This window comes from Gadus morhua, chromosome 3 (assembly GCF_902167405.1).
Source record: "Gadus morhua chromosome 3, gadMor3.0, whole genome shotgun sequence".
Lineage (NCBI taxonomy): Eukaryota > Metazoa > Chordata > Actinopteri > Gadiformes > Gadidae > Gadus > Gadus morhua.
Window position 1 is genome coordinate 29,233,027 of NC_044050.1, and position 26,027 is coordinate 29,259,053.

The 26,027-nt window shown below is 47.1% G+C and overlaps 3 protein-coding genes across 4 annotated transcripts; all 3 read left to right on the plus strand.

Annotated features, from left to right (window-relative positions):
• Positions 1-20: 20 nt before the first annotated feature.
• Positions 21-12,789, plus strand: LOC115539786 (ADP-ribosylation factor-binding protein GGA1). Of its 2 annotated transcripts, XM_030350587.1 has the most exons (17): positions 21-219; positions 1,110-1,194; positions 1,461-1,536; positions 2,277-2,375; positions 2,491-2,614; positions 3,515-3,615; positions 4,427-4,507; positions 4,903-5,040; positions 5,669-5,750; positions 6,104-6,214; positions 6,754-6,861; positions 7,415-7,479; positions 7,966-8,165; positions 8,631-8,830; positions 9,184-9,353; positions 10,835-10,945; positions 11,468-12,789. In XM_030350587.1, exons 1-17 carry the CDS (start codon positions 177-179, stop codon positions 11,576-11,578), a joined length of 1,905 nt encoding a protein of 634 aa, XP_030206447.1. In that variant the 5' UTR covers positions 21-176; the 3' UTR covers positions 11,579-12,789. The 2 variants fall into 2 exon arrangements, with proteins under 2 accessions (XP_030206447.1, XP_030206448.1); XM_030350588.1 differs by lacking the exon at positions 1,110-1,194.
• A 343-nt stretch (positions 12,790-13,132) lies between these two features.
• Positions 13,133-20,112, plus strand: ntan1 (N-terminal asparagine amidase). The gene is made up of 10 exons (XM_030350622.1): positions 13,133-13,438; positions 13,748-13,850; positions 14,159-14,224; positions 14,320-14,428; positions 14,820-14,893; positions 15,126-15,179; positions 15,289-15,342; positions 15,929-16,026; positions 19,049-19,162; positions 19,558-20,112. Exons 1-10 carry the CDS (start codon positions 13,358-13,360, stop codon positions 19,726-19,728), a joined length of 924 nt encoding a protein of 307 aa, XP_030206482.1. The 5' UTR covers positions 13,133-13,357; the 3' UTR covers positions 19,729-20,112.
• Positions 20,113-20,523: 411 nt separating this feature from the next.
• Positions 20,524-24,520, plus strand: LOC115539809 (mpv17-like protein). Its single transcript, XM_030350624.1, has 4 exons — positions 20,524-21,125; positions 21,455-21,525; positions 22,171-22,200; positions 23,543-24,520. The coding sequence occupies exons 1-4, from the start codon at positions 20,819-20,821 to the stop codon at positions 23,825-23,827; spliced, it is 693 nt and encodes a 230-aa protein (XP_030206484.1). The 5' UTR covers positions 20,524-20,818; the 3' UTR covers positions 23,828-24,520.
• The last annotated feature ends 1,507 nt before the right edge of the window (positions 24,521-26,027 follow it).

The window sequence follows — 26,027 nt, forward strand, 5'->3', positions numbered from 1 at the left end:
TAATCAATGTGGTGCGGTTCCCGTCCCGGTCGCTAGAGGGCCGAACGGCGTTCTGATAGGAGACGAAGGTATCGCGAGAAGCCCGTCCCGGCCAGTAGGGGGCCCGTGCCTAAAGACGTTCTGATAGGAGACGAAGTATCGCGAGAGGATCCGCGATACTGTGAAATCACCGAAACATGGCGGCGCCTCCGGATGAGGCGAGCTTGGAGTCGCTTATCAGTAAGTCATCACACACCACGTTCACCATCACCTCGGTACCATCACCCTGTCCGCTATGTTCTGTACAGCTGTATTCTTGTATACTCTTATTTAGCGTTATTAATATCCGCTAAGATCATGTTTAAACTCGCGAGAGCGGACAGACGAGTCGAGGGGAAATGACATCAAGCCCAGAGTGGACAGACATCATCTGACACCTGGACCGACTGACACCTGGACCGACTGACACCTGGACCGACTGACAACTGGACCGACTGACACCTGGACTGACTTACTCCTGGACCGACTCACTCCTTGACTGACTGACCTACTCCTGGACCGACTTATTTACACCTGGACTAACTGACACCTGGGCTGACTGACACCTGGACTGACTGACCTGGACTGACTGATACCTTGGCCGACTAAAACCTGGACTGACTGACACCTTGACCTACTGACACCTGAGTGACTTACACCTGGACTGACTTACAGCTGGACTGACTATCTTACACCTGGACTGACTTACAACTGGACTGACTAACTTACTCCTGGACTGACTTACACCTTCATCACCCTGTGTGCTTCATGGAGTCATTCTCGATATAAGTCGCCGGTTTGTTAGTCTTGTTGTTTAGACAGCTCTGTAGGGATCGTTGCTCAAACGCAAGCGATCACACATCGAGGATTCGCTGACATGCTAGCTTTGATTCTCCTGACCGCAAAGTTGATTGGTGATAATTATATGCTAGTGCTGCTGTTTATGACACTCAAACTGAAATAAACTGACTAATTTAACACATAGTACATTACTGATGCTGGCCAGCAATCCTCATTGCAACAAAGCAACCATACATTCAAAACATGGCCCAAAGAATGACGCCAATCGTTGTGTCTTTATCTTTAATTAGATAAAGCCACGAATCCAATGAATAAAGAGAATGACTGGGAAAGTATCAAAGCGTTTTGGGACCTACTCAACAACGAAACAGAAGGGTAGGTCTTGTTCAACTCGTACCGATTTAATAACGGCTATGAACCTATCTATGGTCTTGGTTAATTACTAAAATCATGATTTACATTTCAAACCCTGATTTAAACAACAATCCACAAACTATACTTATCTACTACGGTGTTCTGCTACGATTAATTGTATTGTGCCATTGCTTCAGTTGGAGTGCATGGTAGATACTGTATGTGCGCCCTAGTGTTTACCGGATCAGTAACAGCCAAACATATGATGTGTTCTAATGTATCGTCAGACCCCAGCTGGCCACCCGGCTCCTGGCACACAAGATCCAGTCTCCCCAGGAGTGGGAGGCCTTGCAGGCGCTCACGGTAGGGCCGCTTTGTTAAAGACGGGAGAAAGCCTGTCTTTAACTAGCCTTCACCATCACATGACCCTGCAAATGAGCTCCGTATGGATGTTATGTCTGTATGTTTCTGCAAATCGATCTGATGATAACAATATGATTGTATTAATGATAAGACAATGGTACTATGGAATCTACTCTTAGTAGCCATATTCCCATGAGCCCAGGCTACGTTGTTTTGACCCCACGTTATGCCTGTTTAGGCATCGGAGACATGCATATATTTCACTTTAAAAATGTATATTTCTGCCGTCTTTGGCCTTATTGCTATGGCTTTCTCATAGGACCTCCATGAACAAGTCTTGTATGTGGTAACCTTTGTATTTCCAGATAAAAAACAATTAAGAACAGTTTCTTATTCTCTATACTGATCTGGTCAAAGAGGCCCAAACAGGAGTACAGATAACAAATTACAAATACACAAATGATCGGGATGTGCGTTTGTGAGCAGATGCGTGTGAATGGGTGGAACAAAATAAATTAAGTGACATGTTATATTGTGTGTGAAGGGGCAATGCAAGTGAGAAACTGGAGATCAACAAGAGCAGGAGGGGTCTACTAATATATTGTAAAGCTTCTGCTTGAACGCAGACTGTTATACAGAAGCAGTACGTTTGAGGGTGTCTTGAGTGGTGTTCCAGTCCAAATGAATGGAGTATGGGGTATGGTATCGTTTTGTCGAGTGTGTGCATTGCTTCCCCCCAGCTTCTCGAGACGTGCATGAAGAACTGCGGAAAACGGTTTCACACCGAAGTGGCAAAGTTTCGCTTCCTGAATGAGCTCATCAAAGTGGTCTCACCCAAGGTAATGCTTAGATCATGGCTTCCTCTTTTGCAAGCAAGCTGACAACTGTGAAAACGGCTAATGTGCAGAGAAGTGTGACTCTGTGACGCAACCCTTTTGAATCCCTGCGGTGCAGTACTTGGGTTCCAGAGCCCCGGAACCTGTGAAGAAGAAGGTTCTGGAGGTGATGTTCAGCTGGACCCTGGGCCTTCCCGAGGAGACAAAGATAGCAGACGCCTATCAGATGCTGAAGAAACAGGGTGGGTTTACCTGAAGCCTGGTGTAGAACGCAGAACCTAGATGTATGAATGTACCACTTTCATCCAGCCGAGGTCAACGTCTCCCTCTCAGAGTTCAGATCCGTCCGGAGATTATCAGCGCCAACAGTCAGGCTGGCAGAGTGTAGGTGATACGTGATCTGTCCCTGAGCTTTTTGTATCGTAGACTCAATATATTTCACGATCGTACTCCATTTCAGCACATAGTATTTATGTAATGGTTAACAGTAGTCACTAGGGCTGGGTAAAAAAAAACGATTTAATCGATTTTGGATTGATTTCATTAAAATTTTGCAATGTCGATTCATGAGGCATAAGATCGCTTTTTTTTTTATTACCGTTATTATTATTTCTGCACATTAATAAACAATGCCTCAATGCAATTGGCAGTGATGGGATGTTGTAGTTCAAGTACACTTTCACTTGCAATTCCTTTCTAATTTCAAAATTGCACTTTTGAGACTTGAGTTTTGTTTACAGCTCAAGTTTAAACTGTCCAATTTACAATTTTGCACTTAAAACCTGTTGTTTAAGGTGAAGAGAAAAAATAGAGTACATTTGTATTTTGTAGCACAGTTGAGCCATTTTGATTATTTAAGAGCAGATCGAATCGTGATTAAACGATTCAGAACCTTATGAATCGAAATCTAATCGATTTAGGAAATTGGCCACGATACCCAGCCCTAGCTGTCGCCATTATCTGTCGGCTCTCTACTCTTTTGTAATCTATCTTCCAAAGTGCTGTTTAACAGAACAGTAAACCTCATTCTCCTGCTCTGTAAATAACGTCCCAGTGTTGACGGGCGCGCTCTTAAGTTGAAATCCATTGTGATCTTCCAGGTATTGTGAAGCACGCTCTTAACGTGAAATCCATTGTTCCAGGTATTGTGAAGCAGGACCCGGTGCTTCCTCACGACACGGCCCTCCCCCCTCCCGCTCCCCGAGCCACCAGCGCCTTGTTCGAGGACGAGGAGAAGTCCAAGGTAAGGCTCAGACGTCTGTCGTTATCCGGGGGTAAACCTTAAAGGTTGGGTATGGAATTCTCCTTTTTGGCCATTTTTGCACTGACATGAAAATTAAACAAGTCAATCATCTGTGGAATGGGCAGGGCTCGAAAAACTCCAGCCAATGATTTCCAGACCCACCGAGTGGCATTGGACAGTAAGTATGTCAAACGGTCGTACTGCACTCCCCCTCCCCCCGCGCGTGACCCCTTCGTGCACGTACTCAAAGCTCCTGACAAAGCAAGTTCTGTTTGTTGTTATCCTGTGATAGCTACTGGAGCTAGCTAACTAGTTAATGGCTCGATCTCGCGCATCTGTGGATGATTGCGTCCATGTACTTGGAATGGGTGGAGTCAGAGTCAGCGTTGAAGGAGAGGGGGTATGACCATTTGAGTTGTGTGTTTTCAAAATCTGCTGGCGTTTAGCAAATCCCATACCCAACCTTTAACTGGTGAATGGACTGCATTTAGACAGCGCTTTTCTAACCCGTGGCCTCTCAAGCACTTTACAATTATTGCCTTCAGCCATTCATACACACATACACACAAGGCGATAGCCAGCTCCTCAGGAGCAGTCAGGGTGAGGGGTTTGCTCAGGGACACCTCGACACTCCGCTAGGAGGAGCCGGGATCGAACTAGCAACCTTACGTTCTCCAGCCAACCCGCTCTGCCTCCTCCTGAGCCACATGCGGCCCCCGAACCTTGATTGACCCGAGGTAACAGTAGGAGCCTGGAGGAACGCGCGGTCTGCGTTGAGTGCCCGTCCTCCTTCCTCTTCCTGTTTGTGTAGATGCTGTCCCGCCTGCTCAACAGCTCTCACCCTGAGGACCTGAGGGCGGCCAATAAGCTCATCAACGAGATGGTGCAGGAGGTGAGTCACGCTCATTGTGAGCTGAGATTATCTCTGCTGGGATCTCACAGGAACCCCCTGACGCTTGGCACTGAGGCAGGCGGGGGGGGGGGGGGGGGGTATAAGGAAGGGGAACCCTCTTTCCTGGAGGCTATTAGCGTGATGGGTGGGCCGACATCATGTGGAAGAACGAAAAACAAATAATTCATTGATGGAAAAGTGTTGAATGGAAAATACAAGACATATGTACAGCGACAAAATAACTTGCATTTGGACCTTAAACATTTCTGCTGCCTGAATAAATAAAACATTCGTAATTTTCGGGCCAGTTCTTCCCTGATCATTTGCATTGTTTTTGGTGTTTAGTTCCCAGTCTTTGTTCTTTTGTAACACTATTGTTGTTTATTCCCGCTCAGGACCAGAAACGCACAGAGAAGGTGTCCAAGCGTCTGAACGCCATCCAGGAAGTGAAGGAGAGCGTGAGCCTGCTGGGGCAGCTGCTGGAGAACTACAGCAAGGACCGCTTTTCCCACAGCCAGCAGGAGCTCGTTAAGGTACAGCCAATCACAGCCAGCAGGAGCTCGTTAAGGTTCAGCCAATCGCAGCCAGCAGGGGCTCGTTAAGGTACAGCCAATCACAGCCAGCAGGAGCTCGTTAAGGTACAGCCAATCACAGCCAGCAGGAGCTCGTTAAGGTTCAGCCAATCACAGCCAGCAGGAGCTCGTTAAGGTCCAGCCAATCACAGCCAGCAGGGGCTCGTTAAGGTCCAGCCAATCACAGCCAGCAGGGGCTCGTTAAGGTACAGCCAATCACAGCCAGCAGGAGCTTGTTAAGGTACAGCCAATCACAGCCAGCAGGGGCTCGTTAAGGTACAGCCAATCACAGCCAGCAGGGGCTCGTTAAGGTACAGCCAATCACAGCCAGCAGGAGCTCGTTAAGGTACAGCCAATCACAGCCAGCAGGAGCTCGTTAAGGTACAGCCAGCAGGAGCTCATTAAGGTATGCTGGTCTTCACCTGCCAACCGTGAACCAGACTGAACATGTTCTGCAAAAAGTAGCTGTTTCTCCTCCAAACGAAATTATTGAAACGAAATAAAGACAAATTAAAAGATTAAATACAATTAAACAGCCAATTTAAAATTGTGATATGTCTACAAAAGAATGGCTCTCTTTTTTTTGCAGGATCTTTATAACCGCTGTGAGAAGATGAGGCCCACGCTGTTCCGTCTCGCTAGTGACACGGAGGACAACGATGAGGCCTTAGGTGAGAGGGATGATGACTGCTGTGATGGTGTGAGAGGGTTCAGACAGTGGACTGTACAATAGGAGGTAATGCACAATAGCAATGATGATGGGGGAGCATAATTCTATCAGACTCCCTCGCTAATAGATCTGCTGCATAGTGATTGATCTCCAGATTCGCATTACAATCGAAGCTCTTTAGTTAGTGTCAAGAATTGTGTTTAGACTCAAACTGACAAAGTGCCAGCATGTACGGGAATAGCCTTGCAAGATCTGTACCCTCTTACAGGTGGGAAATAGGACACAATTTAGTGCTCTGTAAGTTAAGTTGGTGGTAAAACAATTGAAGGAGGATTGCAACGGCCTGTGTTACAGCTGAGATCCTGCAGGCCAACGACAGCCTGACGCAGGTCATCAACCTGTACCGACAGCTGGTCAAGGGAGAGGAGATGAACGGGGAGACCACTGCACCGCGGTCACTGCCAGGTGGGTCCATGTGTGGAGCTGTTCTATCTGTCCTCACTCTCATCGTCACTCTCCTGATCCTCCCTGGAAGGAGGGAATCCCCACTCTGAAGGAGGGACCCCCCACACTCTGAAGGAGGGATCCCCCCACTCTGAAGGAGGGATCCCCCACTCTGAAGGAGGGATCCCCCAGTCTGAAGGAGGGATCCCCCCACTCTGAAGGAGGGATCCCCCCACTCTGAAGGAGGGATCCCCCACTCTGAAGGAGGGACCCCCCACTCTGCGTTCCTTCTCTAGATTCCTTCCTTGCTAATTAAGGGAGGTTTTTCTTGCCCTCTGGGGGGCTAGGGTGGGGGGGGGGGGGGGTCATAAACACACAGCCTGTTAAGCCCTTTGAGACTGTAACTGTGATTAAGCGCTGTACTAATAACATTTAATTGACTTATTTTATCTGAATGTCTCATTTGATTATCTGTTCTTGGCACGCACCTTTACGACGATGGTTGAGTGGTTTCTTTAAAGGCAGAGGATTTGATGGGAGTGTGTTCTGGGTCCAAACAGGCAGCAGTGGCAACGCCCTCCTAGACCTCACGGGCCTGGACACCTCCCTGTCCGCCCCCACCCTGGACCCCGCCCTCAGCCTGCTGGATGACGAGCTCATGTCTCTCGGTGAGGAGGATACTCAATCCCAGGGGTGATATTACGCCACCAGGTCACGTGTGAGTGTCAGCCGTTACAAAGAGCTTGAAGATCGGCCGTTCCTTGTGACCTAGTGACATCACTAGTGGCCGTGTCCACCCAGATGGTTGATGTATAGATCTGCAACGTTTGCTACAGTCCACCTGGTAGGCTGGTAGACTGATCTATGCAGCGTACATCTAGGTGCACTTGTGGGCGCTGGAAAAGGCAGATTTTCAAACGGCTTGTCACGGCTAATCACACTTACGCCTGGTGGCACATTATCACCCCTTTAACAAGCAATGTTTGTACAATAGAAGACGTCTTTCAGTTCTTAGTCTCTCTCACAGCCTCCTTGTCTCCACTTTCATTCCCAGTGTTTGAAGTGAGGGTTGTTTGAAGCTATGCTAATCGCTTCCAGAACATGAAGCTGACAAACGTGCGAGGACACCAACCCGTTGGTTCACTACCCTGGCTCGCTCCCAGCCACTGAAACCTCTCCCCTCATTAGCATCACTGTTAACTGTTCTGATGGCTCCTCTAGGTCTCAACGAGGCAACCTCAAACTCCTTCTCCGGCTCTCAGTTAGGAGACTTCAACACGTTCCAGGTAGGTTCAAACAACCATAAACCCATGTTCAAACCCCCCCTTCTGCCATGTTGTACAGGCTGGTGGAGCTATCATTGTTGATATGGGGAGGGGTTACCCACACAATTGTTAGGTTAAAGGTCATAGTGTTTACCTGTAATGCAGCGTGTTTCTAGATGAATGACCTCTCAGCTTGTGGAACGCTGCTGCAAAAATGAATCACAAAAAACATTTTATTTGGGTTCACAGTAGACGCCTTTAAACTTGCATTTTAAAACCAATACTTTGTGTAGCGTCTTACCCTAGCTATCTGTGTTGTGTACGGGGATTGGGTTAACCTAGTGATGGTTAGTGCTTGGCACTTGGCTCTATGAACATCCTTACTGTACCGACAGAGATATGGTGTTGTTTCTCTTTCTTCTGACAAATGTACTCATTGTAAGTATGAGTATGTTTAAGATTTAGTTAAACACTCATTAACTAAATGTGTATTGTGCGTCCCTGCAGTCGTGTGACGGGGCCGAGCCGGTGGCCCCGGCCCCCCAGGGGGCGCTGCTGCTGCCCGCCGTGACCCTCTCCTGTCTCCCCGCACCCCCCCCGGCGCCAGAGGCCCCCGCCGCCCCGCCCAGCCCCCTGGACGGGCTGGACGTCCTGGGGAAGAGCCTGCTGCAGCAGTCCCTGCCCCCGGAGAACCAGCAGGTCAAATGGTGAGCGTTCAGCAGAAGCCTCTATCCAGAGCGGCAACAAGAAGAAGAAGGAGACGCAACAATATACCTCTGTCGGTGCAGTAAGGATGTTCATAGGAACAAGAGCCAAGCACCAACCATCACTAGGTTAACCCATTCCCCGTATACATAGACATAGAGGTAGCTAGGATAAGATGCTACGTGATACTAAGGCCCAATCCCATTTCTACCCCTTACCCCTCCCCCTTACCCCTCCCCTTCCCCCTCCCCCCAAGGGGGAGGGGGAAGGGAGGGGTAAGGGGGAGGGGTAAGGGGGAGGGGTAAGGGGTAGAAATGGGATTGGGCCTAAGTACTATGTTGAAGTTCCAGGACGTGAAACACACCATAAGTGCGTTAGAGTGGTGGGGGGGGGGGAGGCTAGGCAGAGAACACAGGTGTTCAGGTGAACTCTGAACACCTGGTCATAATGTTTTATGTTCTCCACAGGGACAAATCCCAAACCCAGTCCAAACTCACCTTGAGAGACCTCCAGACCCAGTCCCACCACAGCTCCGGCACTGCACCCAGTGCCGTGACCACCACTCCCAGTCCGAGCTCCAGCCTCCCCCACCACCTCTGTCCTAGGGACCCCCAGAGCGCCATCTCTCTAGCGGACGTGGCGGTGCCTCTGGAGTCCATCAAACCAAGTGAGTCCTTCAGCGTCCTTCAGTCCACACGGCCGGGGGCGGCATGGGCTCAGGAGGTAGAGCGGGTCGGCTGGTAACCGGAAGGTTGCTAGTTCGATCCCCGGCTCCTTCTAGCTGAGTGTGGAGGTGTCCCTGAGCAAGACGCCTCACCCTGACTGCTCCTGACCAGCTGGCTGTCGACCTGCGTGGTCGACTCCGCCGTCGGTGTGTGAACGTGTGCATGAATGGGTGAATGTGAGGCAGTGTTGTAAAGATCTTTGAGTGGCCCCTGGTTTTTGAAAGCGCGACATCAATACAGTCCTGGGTAAACTGTAAGCGTGTAATCCTGAGGCTCTGCCTGCTTTCCCCTGCAGGTAGCCTGCTGCCCGTGACGGTGTTTGACAAGCACAGCCTCCGGGTGCTGTTCCACTTTGCGCGGGACTGTCCACGGTCCCGACCGGACGTGCTGGTGGTGATCATCTCCATGCTCTCCTCCGCCCCTCTGCCCATCTCCAGCATCCGCTTCCAGTCAGCCGTGCCCAAGGTGAGCCCCCCGGTGGGGTCCGAGCGCTCGCCTGTTGAGGGATTGGTTCGATGCAACGTGATGACAGACAAGGTGGAACGAATCGTGATCCAAGCCACGACGTTAACGAGGAAGAGCAGGAGAAGACCGCAGAGGAGGATATAGATTTTGATTAACGTTAATTTAACGTTCACATTTACATCAAGGGCATTTAGCAGACGCTGTTAGCCAAAGCGACTCAGAAGAAAGAGAAACAACAATATATCTGTCGGTACAGTAAGGATGTTCATAGAACCAAGTTGCAAGCACCAACAATCGCTACGTTGACCCATTCCCCGTATGCAACACAGATAGCTAGGGTAAGATGCTGCACAATGCTAAGTACTATTTTTAACTGCCAGGACGTACAACATACAATAAGTGTACAATAAGGGCCAGGATGTACAACATACAATAAGGCTATGCAGAATCTAGTCGAACTCTGAATACCACACTTGCTCTTTAAGTAACGTTGGAACTTACGCTGACCTCGTGGGCCAAGGCAGGATGTGTATTCTGTTCTGGGTTTCTCACTCTGGTTATGCACCACTCATCAAGATATGAATCTATATCCCAGCGGTCTCTATAGCTACTCTGCACTTTATCCTTTGGATTTTAAAAAAAAAAAATTGCTTCAGCAACGCTTTGAACTTTTGGAACCACTCCAGTATGGATTGTATGCTTTGATTTTTTTCTCAGCCTGCTTTGTATCTTTGAGAATGTCGCTTTGGAACAAAACATCTGCTAGATTTACCCAAGAGGAAGTACATCAGGGGTTCCCCTATCGTGTTATTAATAGAATCAGTGTTGGTAATGTTATGGACATTATTTCCACCTGGGCACCAGGCACCACCACAATCATGTGATATTTATTCTACTTCCTGCTATCGCTGAAGCTCTTTGTTAAGGCGTGAATCCAGTGGTGGAACGAGCTCCCTGCCGATATCAGGACCGCAGAGTCGCTCACCAGCTTCTGCTAAATACTCAAGACCCACCTGTTCAGAGTTCACCTGGACTCTGCATAGCCACCCCCCTCACCCCCCTCTTACGCACTTAATGTATGTTGTACGTCCTGGAACTTAATGTACACACTTAATGAACGTCATTGCACTTAAATAGTACTTGGGATCGTAGCATCTTCTCCTAGCTATCACTGCTGTGTACGGGGAAGGGGTTAACCTAGTGATGGTTAGTGCTTGGTTCTATGAACATCCTTACTGCACCGACAGCGATTGTCGTTTCTCTTCTTCTGACAAATGGACTTATTGTGAGTCTCTTCTGATAACAGCGTCGGCTAAACGCCCTGAATGTTAATGAATTCCATAAAGGTCCCCACTGTGTGTGTGTGTGTGTGTGTGTGTGTGTGTGTGTGTGTGTGTGTGTGTGTGTGTGTGTGTGTGTGTGTGTGTGTGTGTGTGTGTGTGTGTGTGTGTGTGTGTGTGTGTGTGTGTTCCTCACTGCAGGTGATGAAGGTGAGGCTCCAGCCTCCCTCGGGGACCGACCTCCCGGCCTTCAACCCCGTCCTCCCCCCGGCCGCCATCACCCAGATCCTGCTGCTGGCCAACCCCCAGCAGGTACACCCCCCCCACCCCCCCACCCCTCCACCAGGCCCCCTCAGCTCCACAACGCCCCCTTGTGGACCGCTGTCACTACACTGATGTTACTATACATACGATTAGTACTTTAGTAGTGGTTTACGTTTAAATGTGTTAAACTACATATTGTGATACATTTTTAGGGCGTATTGATAAGGTTTCATTAAGACTAAAGACTATGTATGAAAGAACATACTACTGAAGTATTTACCTAAGATGATCCACTTTGAAGTGGAACCAATGGGTGTTTGTTTATTTATGCTCAGTTGCTCAATTCGGGCTGATGTGTATTTCGTAAATGGAAACGTCAAGATATCTGTGGATTTGGCCTTTGCCTGTCTTACCCATATCAGACCAAGTTGTTTAATTCCAAATTCATCTTGTGCATCCAGTTGGCATTTGCTTTTAGTTTCTCCTTCGTGTGGTGAGCCGCTGATAGCGAACCTCCGGCAGCAAACCCGACGGCCCCTAACTGCTCGCTGGTGTTCTGTTGTCTTCCAGGAGAAGGTGCGGTTGAGATACAAGCTGACGTTCAACTTGGGAGACAAATCGCATGACGAATCCGGAGACGTTGAAGAATTCCCTCCTCCTGACAGCTGGGGAAACCTTTAGTGGAGAGCACTCACCATCCTCCCTGGGAATCATTCGTCGGGAGTCTGGCCAAGAATAACCAATCATTTATTTTTTTAACCGGTTAAGTGTCGGTGATGAACTGATGTAAGAGCGTTTCTGGAAGTAGCTTCTAACTTGTGCCTTTCTTTGTTTTTACTCCTTCATTCCTGTGTTCCTGCTTCAGTAGACATGTCTACTGCGTCCCTCTCTGTTGTCCCCTGATGTAAACTTTATCTCTCACAAGGTCAATAAGTTGTCTGCTGGCTTCACAGGGGGCCGGAACCACGGAACGCTTCAGTCTAGACATCTGAACAATTCAATGGTTTATTAAGTGTGTCTTCATAACTGTGGAGTGCTGTTAGAATGATCATCTCTGCTGTCTCTCTGATATCTCTATGATCTCTCTGCTGTCCTTCTGATGTCTCTATGATGTCTCTGATCTATAGGCTCCCTCTGTGATGCCTACGATCTCTCTGCTGTATCTGCTGTCTCTCTGATGTCCCTTTGATATCTCTCTGCTGTCTCTGATCGCTCTCTGATATCTATATGGTCTCTCTGATCTATAAGCTCTCTCTGATACATCTCAATGATATCTCGGCTATCTCTGCTTCCCCCGAGCATCCCAAACGCCTCCTCTAGTTCTGGATAGTTTAAACCCAGGCCGTAGATCCCAGCCAAATCCTAATCAGCCTAAATTAATGCCTGCAAATATTTGAGCTTCTTCCTATTTCATCGAGTAGATCGCTGCTGGTATGGCCAATCAAACTCTTCTTTTTATTTGACAGGTATAATAATATATGAATTAAGAGGCTTCTATCACATGACCTGTACTTGCACGCACTTCTCTGCTTTACGTTTTGCACTTACCAAATTGGCCAGCCCTGGGTATCAGAGCAGCGGGCCTGAGGTTCCTGGAGGTCGGCTGGACGCTCTGCCTCTGCCTGGCTGGTTCTCTTCTTCTGCACTCTGATGTCTGTCGCTATCTTCTCTCCTCTCCTTGTAAAGAAAAGGATTATGCAATTATGTACATTTGCAAGAAAACACACAAAACGTAAAACACGTGAAGATCAAAAATGGCATTGCTGAAAAAGGGGATTAAGAGAATGCAGTGAATATATGTACTGTATGTAAGGGAAATAAAATTATTTTCTTTGGAACGATACTTCTTTACAAGATAATTTATTTGAAGAATAAAAACCAAATAAATGCGCCCTAATGTCACGTTCTTTGGTTTTGTTTGGTTTGCATAGCCTGTTTATGTTCAGGAACGTTATGGTTAAAAGAAACAGCGATATACTGTTTGTCTTCTGAAAAACTGACTTCTTTTAAGTTGGATAAAAACGTCTGCTAAATGCCCTAAACGTAAAATGGATTGTCTCAGTTGATGTTTTGAAAACCATTAAGATTCTCCTGATTGATCAAAGGTCAGGCCCACCCAAATGAGCAACTGTCATCCTGGCATTGCTTCTCTGCAGGTTTTCATCGATGACCTTTCATCAGCTGATCGTTTGATGCAGAGGAAATGCGTAACGCGCATGCGCATACTATTACACCTAATGCAGTTACACCTCCGAGCCGTGGTCGGCGGTGTCATCGAGCTGGTCCTCCATTTTATTCCGCGTTTCTATCAGACGAAGACGTCCCTCTGCATCATTTCAGTTTCGGTTGAATCATTCTTGCACAACAACAAGGAAGAGGTAGTCTTCTTCGTAAGCGGCGGCAGACGTTTCTGGTACTATGTGGCTGACCGGACTATGACAGCCCCCCCGACGTGACGCCATGCCTCTGCTCATCAAGAACAGAGAGTTCGACCGACCCAGCACCACGGGGGAGCTGTTCGACAGATGCCCCCACCTGCAGGTAGGTCTTCCTCAGATGCCCCCATCTGGCAACATCTGCAATCAATACATCGTATTGAGGCACGCTCGTGTCCCGATCTTCAAGTGTTGCTGTGCTCTGAAGCAGGTGTTTAGAATAGATCACTGACCTTTTTTTAGAAGTGGTATGATTGACAGGTTGGCACCATGCCACTAGGATGGGGGGGGGTCGGGTGCAAGCCCCTTCCAGGAACCTCAGAATATGGGCAGCGCAATACAACTGGCTTATTAGTAGTAAACCCAACACACGTCTGTTTTGTTCTGTTTTCTTTCCTGAATATCGTTTTTACAGGAGAATGCTAAAGCGTTTTGTTCCAAACCACTTGTTGACGTGGACGTCAAGTGCCTCTTGTATGTCCAGCAGAGAGAGTATGCAGCCACAGTACCGTCTGATCGTAAGTGTACACCTGAACGGACGGTTTATAAATGTGTTGTTCACATTCATCCAACATGTACCACACGCCATACACAATGATCTACACTAGATCACGATCATGTGGCAGCTTGAGCTTCAGTCGGTAGAGCCTGTTGACGCCTCACCCTGACTGCTCCTGACGAGCTGGCTGTCGCCTTGCGTGGCTGACACCGCCGTCGTTGTGTGAATGTGTGCATGAAAGAGTGAATGTGAGGCCATACTGTAAAGTGTTTAAATGCAGTCCATTTACCATGACTGTTATTATCCCTCCGTTGCGCTCTAACCCAGATGCTGTCTCTGTCCTCGGATCTGATGACGCCACCACCTGCCACTTAGTGGTGGTGCGACACACAGGTACTAGCCTCCGCCCGCTGCGTCTCCACAGTCTCATCTCTGCGGTGTGTCAGTGGAGTGGAGCATCATTAAGTTGTCCTCTTGTTGTTTGTCAGGCAGCGGAGCCGTTTGCCTCGCTCATTGTGACGGCTCTAGCACCTGGAGCGAAGTCCCCCTTATTGTGCGAGCTGTCACGTCCCTCTCCCACCGTAGCAAGGAGGGCAGGTTCGAACCACCCACCCTACACGCCTTAAAGCTGCCCCGGGCTGCACTTTAACTTCCTGCTTCTCCTGGCTTCCGTCTCTCAGCTCACGCCCGCCTCCACTCAGACTCACTTCCTGCTATTCCTTCTTTTCTTTTAATAATAGTCGTTTGAATGCATGTATGGATGGAATGACACCAATATGCCTCAAAGGTAGAATGAGCAGCACAATGTTCAAGTAACTTTGTTGGACTATTCCAAAGTCTTTTTTTCCAAACCCACAATAAATGAGCCATAAAGAAGTAAAGGTTTCCCAGTGAGAGGCTTTAGATGTGTGCAGTTAACAGTCTCTAACAGAGAGCTGCGCGCTACAGAGGGATGTGATCGTGTCTGCTGTCTCCTCTTCTGTTGCAGACTGGAGCTCCACCTGGTGGGGGGGTTCAACGACGAGTCAAAGACCTCCCAGAAGCTCAGCCTTAGCCTACTGGGTAGGATGGGTTCACATTCTGGGAGTTTAGCAAACAGAAAGGGACTTACATGAGTCCATTAGTCTGAAGATAGAGGAACAATGAATCAATATATCTCTGTCGGTAGAGTAAGGATGTTCATAGAACCAACCACTAACAATCACTAGATTCTACACTAAGCTAAGTTCAAATGGGTCCACTCCGTGCGCAATTAACATACTCAATAAAATGTTTTTTATAATTGATCTTACAGCCACGTTCCACAAGCAGAAAGAGGTCATTCATCTAGAGACATGCTGCATTACAGGTAAACAGGACCTATGACCTTTTAACCTTTTAACCTCAGTGTCTGTCTATGTTCTTACGCATATAGATTCTTGATCTGATTTCACCTTGTTCTCTCCCGACACCGATAGAGATGAACGACGTGATGGTGGAAGGAACCCATCGCCCCGTGGTCTATGGAATAGGTAATAACACTCTGTAATAAAAGCCTGTTAGAGTTGTTCCGATACCAGTATTGGAAATGTCTCCAATACTGCCTAAAATGCAGTATCGGGTATAGGCGAGTGCGCAAAGCTATGCCCCGATCCGATACCATCACGTGACTAGCTCCTTTACCACACAGAGAACATCAAACACTTCGGTGTTATGCTGCTTTGTTGTTAACGGTCGCAGGAGGAAAGTTGGAATGGGCAACACGTCTTCTCCGACCTGCGTGCGTTCGAGCTTCCAAATCGGATAACATGGATGCATGGAAGCTTAACTACAAGAAAGCACATGTATTATTATCAATAATAATTATAAATGTAAACGATTCTAGTAAGTGAACCGACTATATATTGCTGGCATCCTAAGAGAACCCTTCAACTGTTAGAAGTTACAATGCTGGATGCCGTATCGGTATAAACTCGGTATCGGCTGATACTAAAGTTCAGGAATGAGAATCGGTATCGGTAAAATACCGCCAGAGATGGGGACGTCTGTAGTGACCCGCAGTGGGTCCACCCTGTGTGTTGTCCGGGGGTTGATGTGTGCCTCTGGGTCCGGGTCCAGGGGTGAACGTGAACACGGGGGAGCTGTTCCCCGCCTCCTTCCCTCAGAAAGGTCCCGCGGAGGAGCTGCGGTCCGCTCGGACCTTCACCGGAGGACAGGTACTGAACACCGGGGCCTTCATCACTGACTTGGGGTTCAGGGCTTTCATCATAGATCATGACCTCTGCCTCTGTCTGTAGGGAGCTCTATGGGTGATCTATAGAGTATGGTAGGGTGCTTTATAGATCTATAGAGTATGGTAGGGTGCTCTATAGATCTATAGAGTATGGTAGGGTGCTCTATAGATCTAGAGAGTATGGTAGGGTGCTCTATAGATCTATAGAGTATGGTAGGGCGCTCTATAGATCTATAGAGTATGGTAGGGCGCTCTATAGGTCTATAGAGTATGGTAGGGCGCTCTATAGATCTATAGAGTATGGTAGGGCGCTCTATAGATCTATAGAGTATGGTAGGGCGCTCTATAGATCTATAGAGTATGGTAGGGCGCTCTATAGATCTAGAGAGTATGGTAGGGCGCTCTATAGATCTAGAGAGTATGGTAGGGCGCTCTATAGATCTAGAGAGTATGGTAGGGCGCTCTATAGATCTATAGAGTGAGGGGTAGGGTGCTCTATAGATCTATAGAGTATGGTAGGGTGCTCTATAGATGATCTATAGAGTATGGTAGGGTGCTCTATAGATCTATAGAGTATGGTAGGGTGCGCTATAGATCTATAGAGTGAGGGGTAGGGCGCTCTATAGATGATCTATAGAGTATGGTAGGGTGCTCTATAGATGATCTATAGAGTATGGTAGGGTGCTCTATAGATCTATAGAGTATGGTAGGGTGCTCTATAGATCTATAGAGTGAGGGGTAGGGCGCTCTATAGATGATCTATAGAGTATGGTAGGGTGCTCTATAGATCTATAGAGTATGGTAGGGTGCTCTATAGAGTATGGTAGGGTGCTCTATAGATCTATAGAGTATGGTAGGGTGCTCTATAGGTGATCTATAGAGTGAGGGGTGGGTGCTCTATAGATCTATAGAGTGAGGGGTGGGCGCTCTATAGATCTATAGAGTGAGGGATGGGTGCTCTATAGATGATCAGGCCTTCCCTTCGCTTCCCATCACGAGTATGGTAGGGTGCTCTATAGATCTATAGAGTATGGTAGGGTGCTCTATAGATCTATAGAGTATGGTAGGGTGCTCTATAGATCTAGAGAGTATGGTAGGGTGCTCTATAGATCTATAGAGTATGGTAGGGCGCTCTATAGATCTATAGAGTATGGTAGGGTGCTCTATAGATCTAGAGAGTATGGTAGGGCGCTCTATAGATCTATAGAGTATGGTAGGGTGCTCTATAGATCTAGAGAGTATGGTAGGGTGCTCTATAGATCTAGAGAGTATGGTAGGGCGCTCTATAGATCTAGAGAGTATGGTAGGGCGCTCTATAGATCTATAGAGTGAGGGGTAGGGTGCTCTATAGATCTATAGAGTATGGTAGGGTGCTCTATAGATCTAGAGAGTATGGTAGGGCGCTCTATAGATCTATAGAGTATGGTAGGGTGCTCTATAGATCTATAGAGTGAGGGGTAGGGCGCTCTATAGATGATCTATAGAGTATGGTAGGGTGCTCTATAGATGATCTATAGAGTATGGTAGGGTGCTCTATAGATCTATAGAGTATGGTAGGGTGCTCTATAGATCTATAGAGTGAGAGGTAGTGCGCTCTATAGATGATCTGTAGAGTATGGTAGGGTGCTCTATAGATCTATAGAGTATGGTAGGGTGCTCTATAGATCTATAGAGTGAGGGGTAGGGCGCTCTATAGATGATCTATAGAGTATGGTAGGGTGCTCTATAGATCTATAGAGTATGGTAGGGTGCTCTATAGAGTATGGTAGGGTGCTCTATAGAGTATGGTAGGGTGCTCTATAGATCTATAGAGTATGGTAGGGTGCTCTATAGGTGATCTATAGAGTGAGGGGTGGGTGCTCTATAGATCTATAGAGTATGGTAGGGTGCTCTATAGATCTATAGAGTATGGTAGGGTGCTCTATAGATCTATATAGTGAGGGGTAGGGCGCTCTATAGAGTATGGTAGGGTGCTCTATAGATCTATAGAGTATGGTAGGGTGCTCTATAGATCTATAGAGTGAGGGGTAGGGTGCTCTATAGATCTATAGAGTGAGGGGTAGGGCGCTCTATAGATGATCTATAGAGTATGGTAGGGTGCTCTATAGATCTATAGAGTATGGTAGGGTGCTCTATAGAGTATGGTAGGGTGCTCTATAGATCTATAGAGTATGGTAGGGTGCTCTATAGAGTATGGTAGGGTGCTCTATAGATCTATAGAGTATGGTAGGGTGCTCTATAGGTGATCTATAGAGTGAGGGGTGGGTGCTCTATAGATCTATAGAGTGAGGGGTAGGGTGCTCTATAGATGATCAGGCCTTCCCTTCGCTTCCCATCACGGTCGTGAGCGATTGTCTGCGTTGTTACAAACTAGACCTACCGCACTCGTCATTTATCTGGGTAGAGAGCCACTAACCTAATGTCTGTCCCTACGTGGTGCGTTGAATTTGAGGTATGTTCCTAAACTCTCCCTGGGTGAATTCAATCGTACCTACCTGGGGGGGTACTCACCGCAGGTCCACAGCCACCGTAAGCCCCCCCTCAGTGACCCCTCCTCTCGGTGGGGCGTGAACAGTCAGTCGAGGTGACCAGCCTGCTCTTTGAATCCAGTCGTTCAGCTTCCCCGTGTATTTACAACCCTAAAGTTCTCTCGGTTCAGTGTCTTGAACCGAACCGTGCGTCGTCTGTGTTGAACACACAAACTTGGAGTCTCACCTGTGGAGAGCCACCTCCAGAGTCTCTACCCACTCTCACTTCCTGAGACTCACCTGCCGCCTCAGCTGTTTAGCGCTAATGAGCGCCTCAACAGCGCCCCCTCTGGGTGATGGCAGTAATGACCCTAACCATAAGCACTCGCTTACCCTATTCCTTATTTCGTAACAAAAAATTATAATTATATTATATATGAGAGAGAGAGAGAGAGAGAGAGAGAGAGAGAGAGAGACACAGTCAGTCAGTCAGTCAGTCAGTCAGTCAGTCAGTCAAAACAAGTGTTTGATTTCCAGATGGTTGACATCTACGACTCGAGTCGCGGCCTGGTGAAGATCGGTCCGTGTAAGTGGTCCGGAGATCTGGACATCGACTTCTGGATGTCCCAGAGCGACGACACCATCCTGAAGGTAACGGTCTGAAAGGCTACGGTCAACCCCGTTAAGGCATCCTCTACATTACACTCAGGGCGTTTAGCAGACGCTTCTATCCAAAGCGACTTACAATAAGTCCATTTGTCAGAAGAGAGGAACAACAATATATCGGTCAGTACAGTGAGGATGTTCATAGAACCAAGTGCCAAGCACTAACCATCACTAGGTTAACCCATTCCCTGTACACAACAGAGAAAGCTAGGATAAGATGCTACACAATGCTAAGTACTATTTTTAAGTACCAGGACGTACAACACACAATCAGTGCGTACATTAAGTGCCAGGACGTACTAGGATAAGACGCTATGTTCTCCAAGTGCTGCTGGCGTATCGCCTGACCTCCCTGCGCCCCCCCCCCCCCCCCCCAACAGTTCCTGTCCACCTCGCCCACGGCGGAGCCGCCCCACTTTGTGCAGCACATGAAGTCCACCATCGCCTTCCTCCTGCGCCACCCCAGCTCTGACGCCCTGTTCCCGGGCGGACAGCCGCAGCGCTACAGCCGCACGGCGCAGGGGGCCTGGGCCCAGTGCCCCCCCGAGTGACGCCCCGACACCGACCCACAAACCCCTTCTGCTGGAGAACCCCGTCTCGGGATCAGGACAGTGTTGCCTCTTCGCTCTCTGAAGACACTGTGACCTCTGACCTCTGACCCCCCCCCCTGAATGCCATGTCTCAGTCTTTTGTGTTTCTTTGTTTTTATAAATATTGCTCTTGCTGTTGGAGCGGAACTCAATGAAAGACTTGGTACGTACGTGTCGGTACGTACGTGTCGGTACGTACGTGTCGGTACGTGCGTTGTTTCGGTGCGACTAATATGGAGTTTTAAGGTCTCACTGGCCGGCTCCAGTGCAGAGAGTTAAAATGACAAAAGCCTAATGTCTGCAGTCCCGATGCCATCGCAATAAAAGTCTTACTGTACCTGTTCAGTTGTTGCTGATTTGTTTTTGGATATATTGAGTATATCAAGACAATATCTACATTCCCCCAAATTGTTGCTTGGATCTGAATACTCAGTATAGTACTGACTGCTTTATAACTTTGCATAAATAAGCAAATCATGACAGTTAAACCACAGCTATGTAGGTATAACTGCAAATCGTGACAACGTAAATATATATATGGCCTGTTTGATACTACCTGTTAAGGGCTTTACAAATAAACGTAACAGATTTTCGGATATTTACTATATTTGTACATATTTCAATTTTATACATAGGCTTAATAAATTCAATATTTATTCTCCATAATATAATTTGTATTTATGAAGGTAGCTTGTCCATTTATCATTTCAATCAGTTGGCCCCGCCCTCGACGTGCTCGTGACGCGCCGTTTTAGGCACAACCGCCAGCGGCGCTCTGCTGTCCAGAACACCTTCACCAGTCCTCTGCACCGGCTACCGACGCGCTCACACACTCATCGTTTTAAGTGTTTCTTACGGTAGGCCCATGCAGTTATTCGCTGTACTATAAACGGCCTTTTTCTTTCTTATTAAAAGAGAATGTGAAGCATATGGGGAATGCTGTACGACCGACCGCTGAATGATTTCTATGTTCTGTGGAGAGGATCGTTCCTACGGTTAGGGAGTCGTTTCGTTTCGCTTTATACGTTTACCATCTCCTCCATCCGAGAATATGGTGAACGCATTGGTGAGGCAAGTGAGACGGTTCCCATGGGTGACCAACGTGACCATGTACGGATGCCTTTTCGCCGGAGGAGACTTCGTACATCAGTTATTCACACGGAAGGAGAAGGACATTGACTGGAGACACACTCGGAATGTGGCCCTCATCGCCTTCAGCTTCCACGGGAACTTCAACTTCTTCTGGATGCGCTTCTTGGAGCGGAGCTTCCCCGGGAACTCTGTCCGGATGGTCGTGCGTAAACTGCTCCTGGACCAGACCACCGCGGCGCCGCTGGTCACCTCCGTGTTCTACACAGGTCGGTACAGACTGAGAGAGCAGTGGGTTACATTATGGTAGCAAAGAACTCTTTACAGACGTTTCATATTCAACAACATCAGTCACTTTGTTAAATAGGCCTACGAGTTAAAAACCAAATAACCAAATGGACCTTGAACAATATATCCAATAACTCACCCATTATACTGTATATATATTGTTATATAGGCCTAAGGTCACACACAGCTTAAGTCAGTTTCCAAAGAGAGCACAGAAAATGTAAATTAATAATAACAATCGGTAATGTATCGATATATATGTGTGTTTTTTATGTCTTAATTTTGTGAACGCGTTTGATGTTTGGATCAGGAATGAGCGTCTTGGAGGGGAAACCGGACATCTTTGAGGACTGGAGGGAGAAGTTCCTGAACACCTACAAGGTGAGAGGAGGAGAAACATCCGGTCTGGTGATCATAAACCACAGGGGGCCAAGCAGGGAGCAGGGGGATCCGGGGGGGAGTCCCCGGAATGTTTGATACCCCAGAATGTTGGGTACCTTTCTGTCTCCCTAAACTCAACTTTTAGCCCATTTTGAGATTGATCTAAGGACATAATAATCGTACCAGTTTTTCCACAAAGGCACAGGGGACATCGCCACAGGATACTAGGCCGATGTCTAACTTTAGTATCTACTTAAGTAGTTACACATTTATATAGTAATCTCTTATGTTTGTTAAAATACCAAATGACATGCAATCAAAGTTCCAGTATTTTGTGTTTGTGTTCATTTTTTAAGTCTTTATTTACACTATACCCTTTATATTTCGATATCTTTTACTTCATTTGGGTATGGGCATGAGTAATGAGTAATGTAGTATGAGTATGAGTAATGAGTAATGTAGTTACGTGTTATTTTAAACATGAACAGTCCAGGAAGGAATGGGTGAAAGAACTGTAGGTCTGGCAAAAGATCAGAATAGTCCGAATGGACTCAAATACCACAATGCATAGCTTGAGTTTAATGATCAACAGATATGAGTAACTTGATACTAAAGTGACTGAACCTGATTCCTCTTCCCTTACAGACTGGACTGATGTTCTGGCCCTTCGTGCAGGTAAAAGTGGGACAGTAGCTCAGGAGGTAGAGTGGCTTGACTGGTAACCGGAAGGTTGCTAGTTCGATCCCCGGCTCCTCCTAGCGGAGTGTCGAGGTGTCCCTGAGCGAGACGCCTCACCCTGACTGCTCCTGACCAGCTGGCTGTCGCCCTGAGGGGTTGACTCCGTGGTCGGCGTGTGAATGTGTGAATGAATGGTTGTGAGTTGCTTTGGATGAAAGCTTCAGCAAAAATGTAATACAAAAATGTAAATGCAAAATAAAAAATCCCTGATCTATTGATATAATGAACGTGTGGGTAAAGCAGGAAGGACGATCAATGTAAAGTCTACATGTTGTGCCGCTCAGAATATCAGCTGCGCTTATCTAAGTAATGCAATGTTCACGCGCACCAGAATACTTTAAGGGGAATCCACCACGTGATGCCATCCGTCTGGTAGCATGCTGTCCGTCAAGGCTGACGGACAGCCTCGTGCTGAGTGACATCTGGGCAGCTGAGTGACAGCTCCATGCTGCTCTGTTTAGGATCTTTTCACACCACACATAACTACAATTACTACTGTGATTGTAATACAATCACTAGTTCGCTATTTTAAGTGCTTGCCAGCAGTAAAAAACGAAGAATAACCTTTCTTTGTGCACCCAATGGGACACAAAAAATAGGATCTGAATGTTGGTGCTTAAATTTAAGCGCTTATTAATAACAATATTCAAAATTAAAGTATGGCTCCATCTCATACATGACAACTATCGGATTTAAGAAAATAGCATTGGACACCTGATCTACTATGAGGATTATTACTGAGACTACAGGAACTATTGTGAATCTTTTCCGAGGATAAACTTGAGTCCTACACAAAACAACATGGGCAGAGCTTCTGCGTCTGAGTGTGTGTCCTTAGTGTGTGAACTTTGCCCTGATGCCCCTAGGGGCAGAGCGGGTCGGCTGGTAACCAGAAGGTTGCTGGTTCGATCCCCGGCTCCTCCTAGCTGAGTGTCGAGGTGTCCCTGAGCGAGACCCCTCACCCTGACTGCTCCTGACCAGCTGGCTGTCGCCCTGCGTGGCTGACTCCGCCGTCGGTGTGTGAATGAGTGATGAACGGGTGAATGTGAGGAAATGTTGTAAAGCACTTTGAGTGGCCCCTAGTTAGAACAGCGCAGTGTAAATGCAGTCCAGTCCGTTTACCATTGACCTCTCTTCTGTGTGTCCTCAGTGTGTGAACTTCGCCCTGGTACGCCTGACCTCCTGTAACTGTGTGTGTGTGTGTGTGTGTGTGGGGTGTGTGTGTGTGTGTGTGTGTGTGTGTGTGTGTGTGTGTGTGGTGTGTGTCCGTCCTCCTCAGTGTGTGAACTTCACCCTGGTGCCGCTCTACGTGCGGACCTCCTTCACCGGCTGCTGTGCCTTCGTCTGGGCCACCTTCCTCTGCTTCTCGCGGCAGAGCGGCGACGGGACGGCCAGCGCCGCCCTGGCCTGGATCTCCGGCCCCCTGGCCCGCCGCGCTGAGGCGGGGCCGGCCGGGGAACCGGGGGCCGGGGGCCCGCAGAGGGGGGCCACCTCTCAAGGAGAAGAGGGGGTTCAGCTCAGGGAGGAACGGGCGATGGAGGCTGGAAACACAAAGGCCAACTGAGGAGAGCTGGAGCCGGTACAGCGCCGCCGACGTAAAGAGTCGTGGTTGACATTAGAGTTGTTCCGATACCGATACCAGGATCGGGAATTCCTCCGATACTGCCTAAAGTACAGTATCGGGTATCAGCGGGTACGCAAGTCTATGTGCCGATCCGATACATCACATGACTAATTGACTACACAGAGAACATCACAAACACTACGGTGTTATGCTGCATTCGTTAACGGTCGGAGGTGGAAAGTCAGAATGGGAAACGTGTCATCTCTGTGTGTTTGACGCCTAACTCCATGAATATAAATGTATTCTGACAGTCAACAGTAAGTGAACCGGCTGAGTAAGAGAACCCTTCAATAAGAACAAGTGATATCAGTAGTTACAATGCTAGATGCTGTATCGGTATATACTCTGTATCGGCCAATACTCAAGTTCAGGAATCTGAAAAAATTGTATCGGAACATCACTGGTTGAAATCTGTCTATCCAGGTGTGGTTTGTGTGATTTAATGTAAAGCAGTAATTTAATGTATTGAGTTGAATGCCTTGACACTTCAACACGTAACCTCATCTAGCCTTTCTCTACAGATGAAGGAGGTGCTCTCGAAGACTGTGCTAAAGCAGCTCTGCATCAACACTGCAATAGTAAAGTAGAAGGTTGTTGGTGTTCCAATATTGAAATATAATTAATTATAAAGGCCGACTTTGTATAAAACAGAAACTTTGGAAAGTGTGTTTCAACTGTGTGGAGTGGCAGCTATCTCAATTCAGCTGGATAGATTTAATCTGATAATATATATGATATTAATATAATGTTGTTTTGTATTTGTATTAGAGCTGTCAGTTAAACGCGTTATTAACGGCGTTAACGCAAACCAATTTTAACGGCGTTAAATTTTTTATCGCGCGATTAACGCAATTATTTTATATTACAAAAAAAAAAAAAAAATTTTTTTTTTTTTTTTCTTCGGCTCAAAACAAAGAAGCAGTAGCCTGACTGCTATGTTCAAATGACATTTGTTCAAAGCAGTCGTTTAATTGCACTATAGGCTCTTTTTTTGTATCGTCCTGTTTTGATCAGTGTATATGCCAATGTTGTTATCAATAAAAAATCATTCACCATGTTGATAAGAGAATTAAAATGAGAAGAATTATGGGACAAAAAAATCAAGGGATATGTAGCATAGAAAAATAATTTGCGATTAATCGCGATTAATTAGAGTTAACTATGACATTAATGCGATTAATCGCGATTAAATAATTTAATCGCTTGACAGCTCTAATTTGTATATAACATTCCATTCGTTCCTCATTCGTATATAGATAGATGTACTGTCAGTAGGCTTATATATATCTATGGTTAACGGGCGCTTGTTGCGCTCATCTGTTGACATTTACAAATGCCTTGCAGTTTTTAAGCGCAACTGTAAATATGACAGTATGTTCACTCACCTGTTGCCAAGAAGCGGAGAGTTATCATAAGTCTCTCGCCAGCTGAAATTCAGTCCCGGTAATTGGTGTTCGTCTTCTGAATTAAAGGCCTCACCAGATCCTCCAGATGATGGAATGGGACCGGGGACAGGCGTGTAAAATTGGTGAAAGCTGACATATCCCCGACTTCCAGCTCTCTACACAGATTGGCGTAGGCACCCTGTTTCTGCCGCTGAAGTACCCAACTGGGGCTCCATATTGTTGGCTTTATAACTCGCCGTCTTCTCCTTTTCATGATTACAGCCACAGCAAAAACTGCGACCATTTCACTCTCACTAACATAATTAGGCCTGTTTATAATTAAGTTATCCATCTCCAAGTAGTTGAGCCGATGGTGAAGACAGATCAATCTGAAATTCAACTAACGGAAAATGCAATGTATCCAACAACGGGTAATCTAAACTAAATGTAAGCTCCAGCTATTTACTCCAATGCAGATGTAGTGGAGAATGACAAGACATAGTAACTCTAGCCTACTCTCAAGTAAAATAAAAATAAAACTAATTGCAAACCTAACTAATCGCAAACCTAACTAATCTAACCTAACCTACGCAAATGATGATGTTGCGGCTCTCAGCTGTGCCAGAGCGTTGAAGTTGCTATGGAAACCACCTAGCGTCGCAGCCGGTTGCAGCCAGTGTGAACTGCCCAGTTTTAGAACGTCGCACTCAGCCCGTCTCGTTGCAAGGCGTTGCAAGGAGTTGCGAGGTGAATCT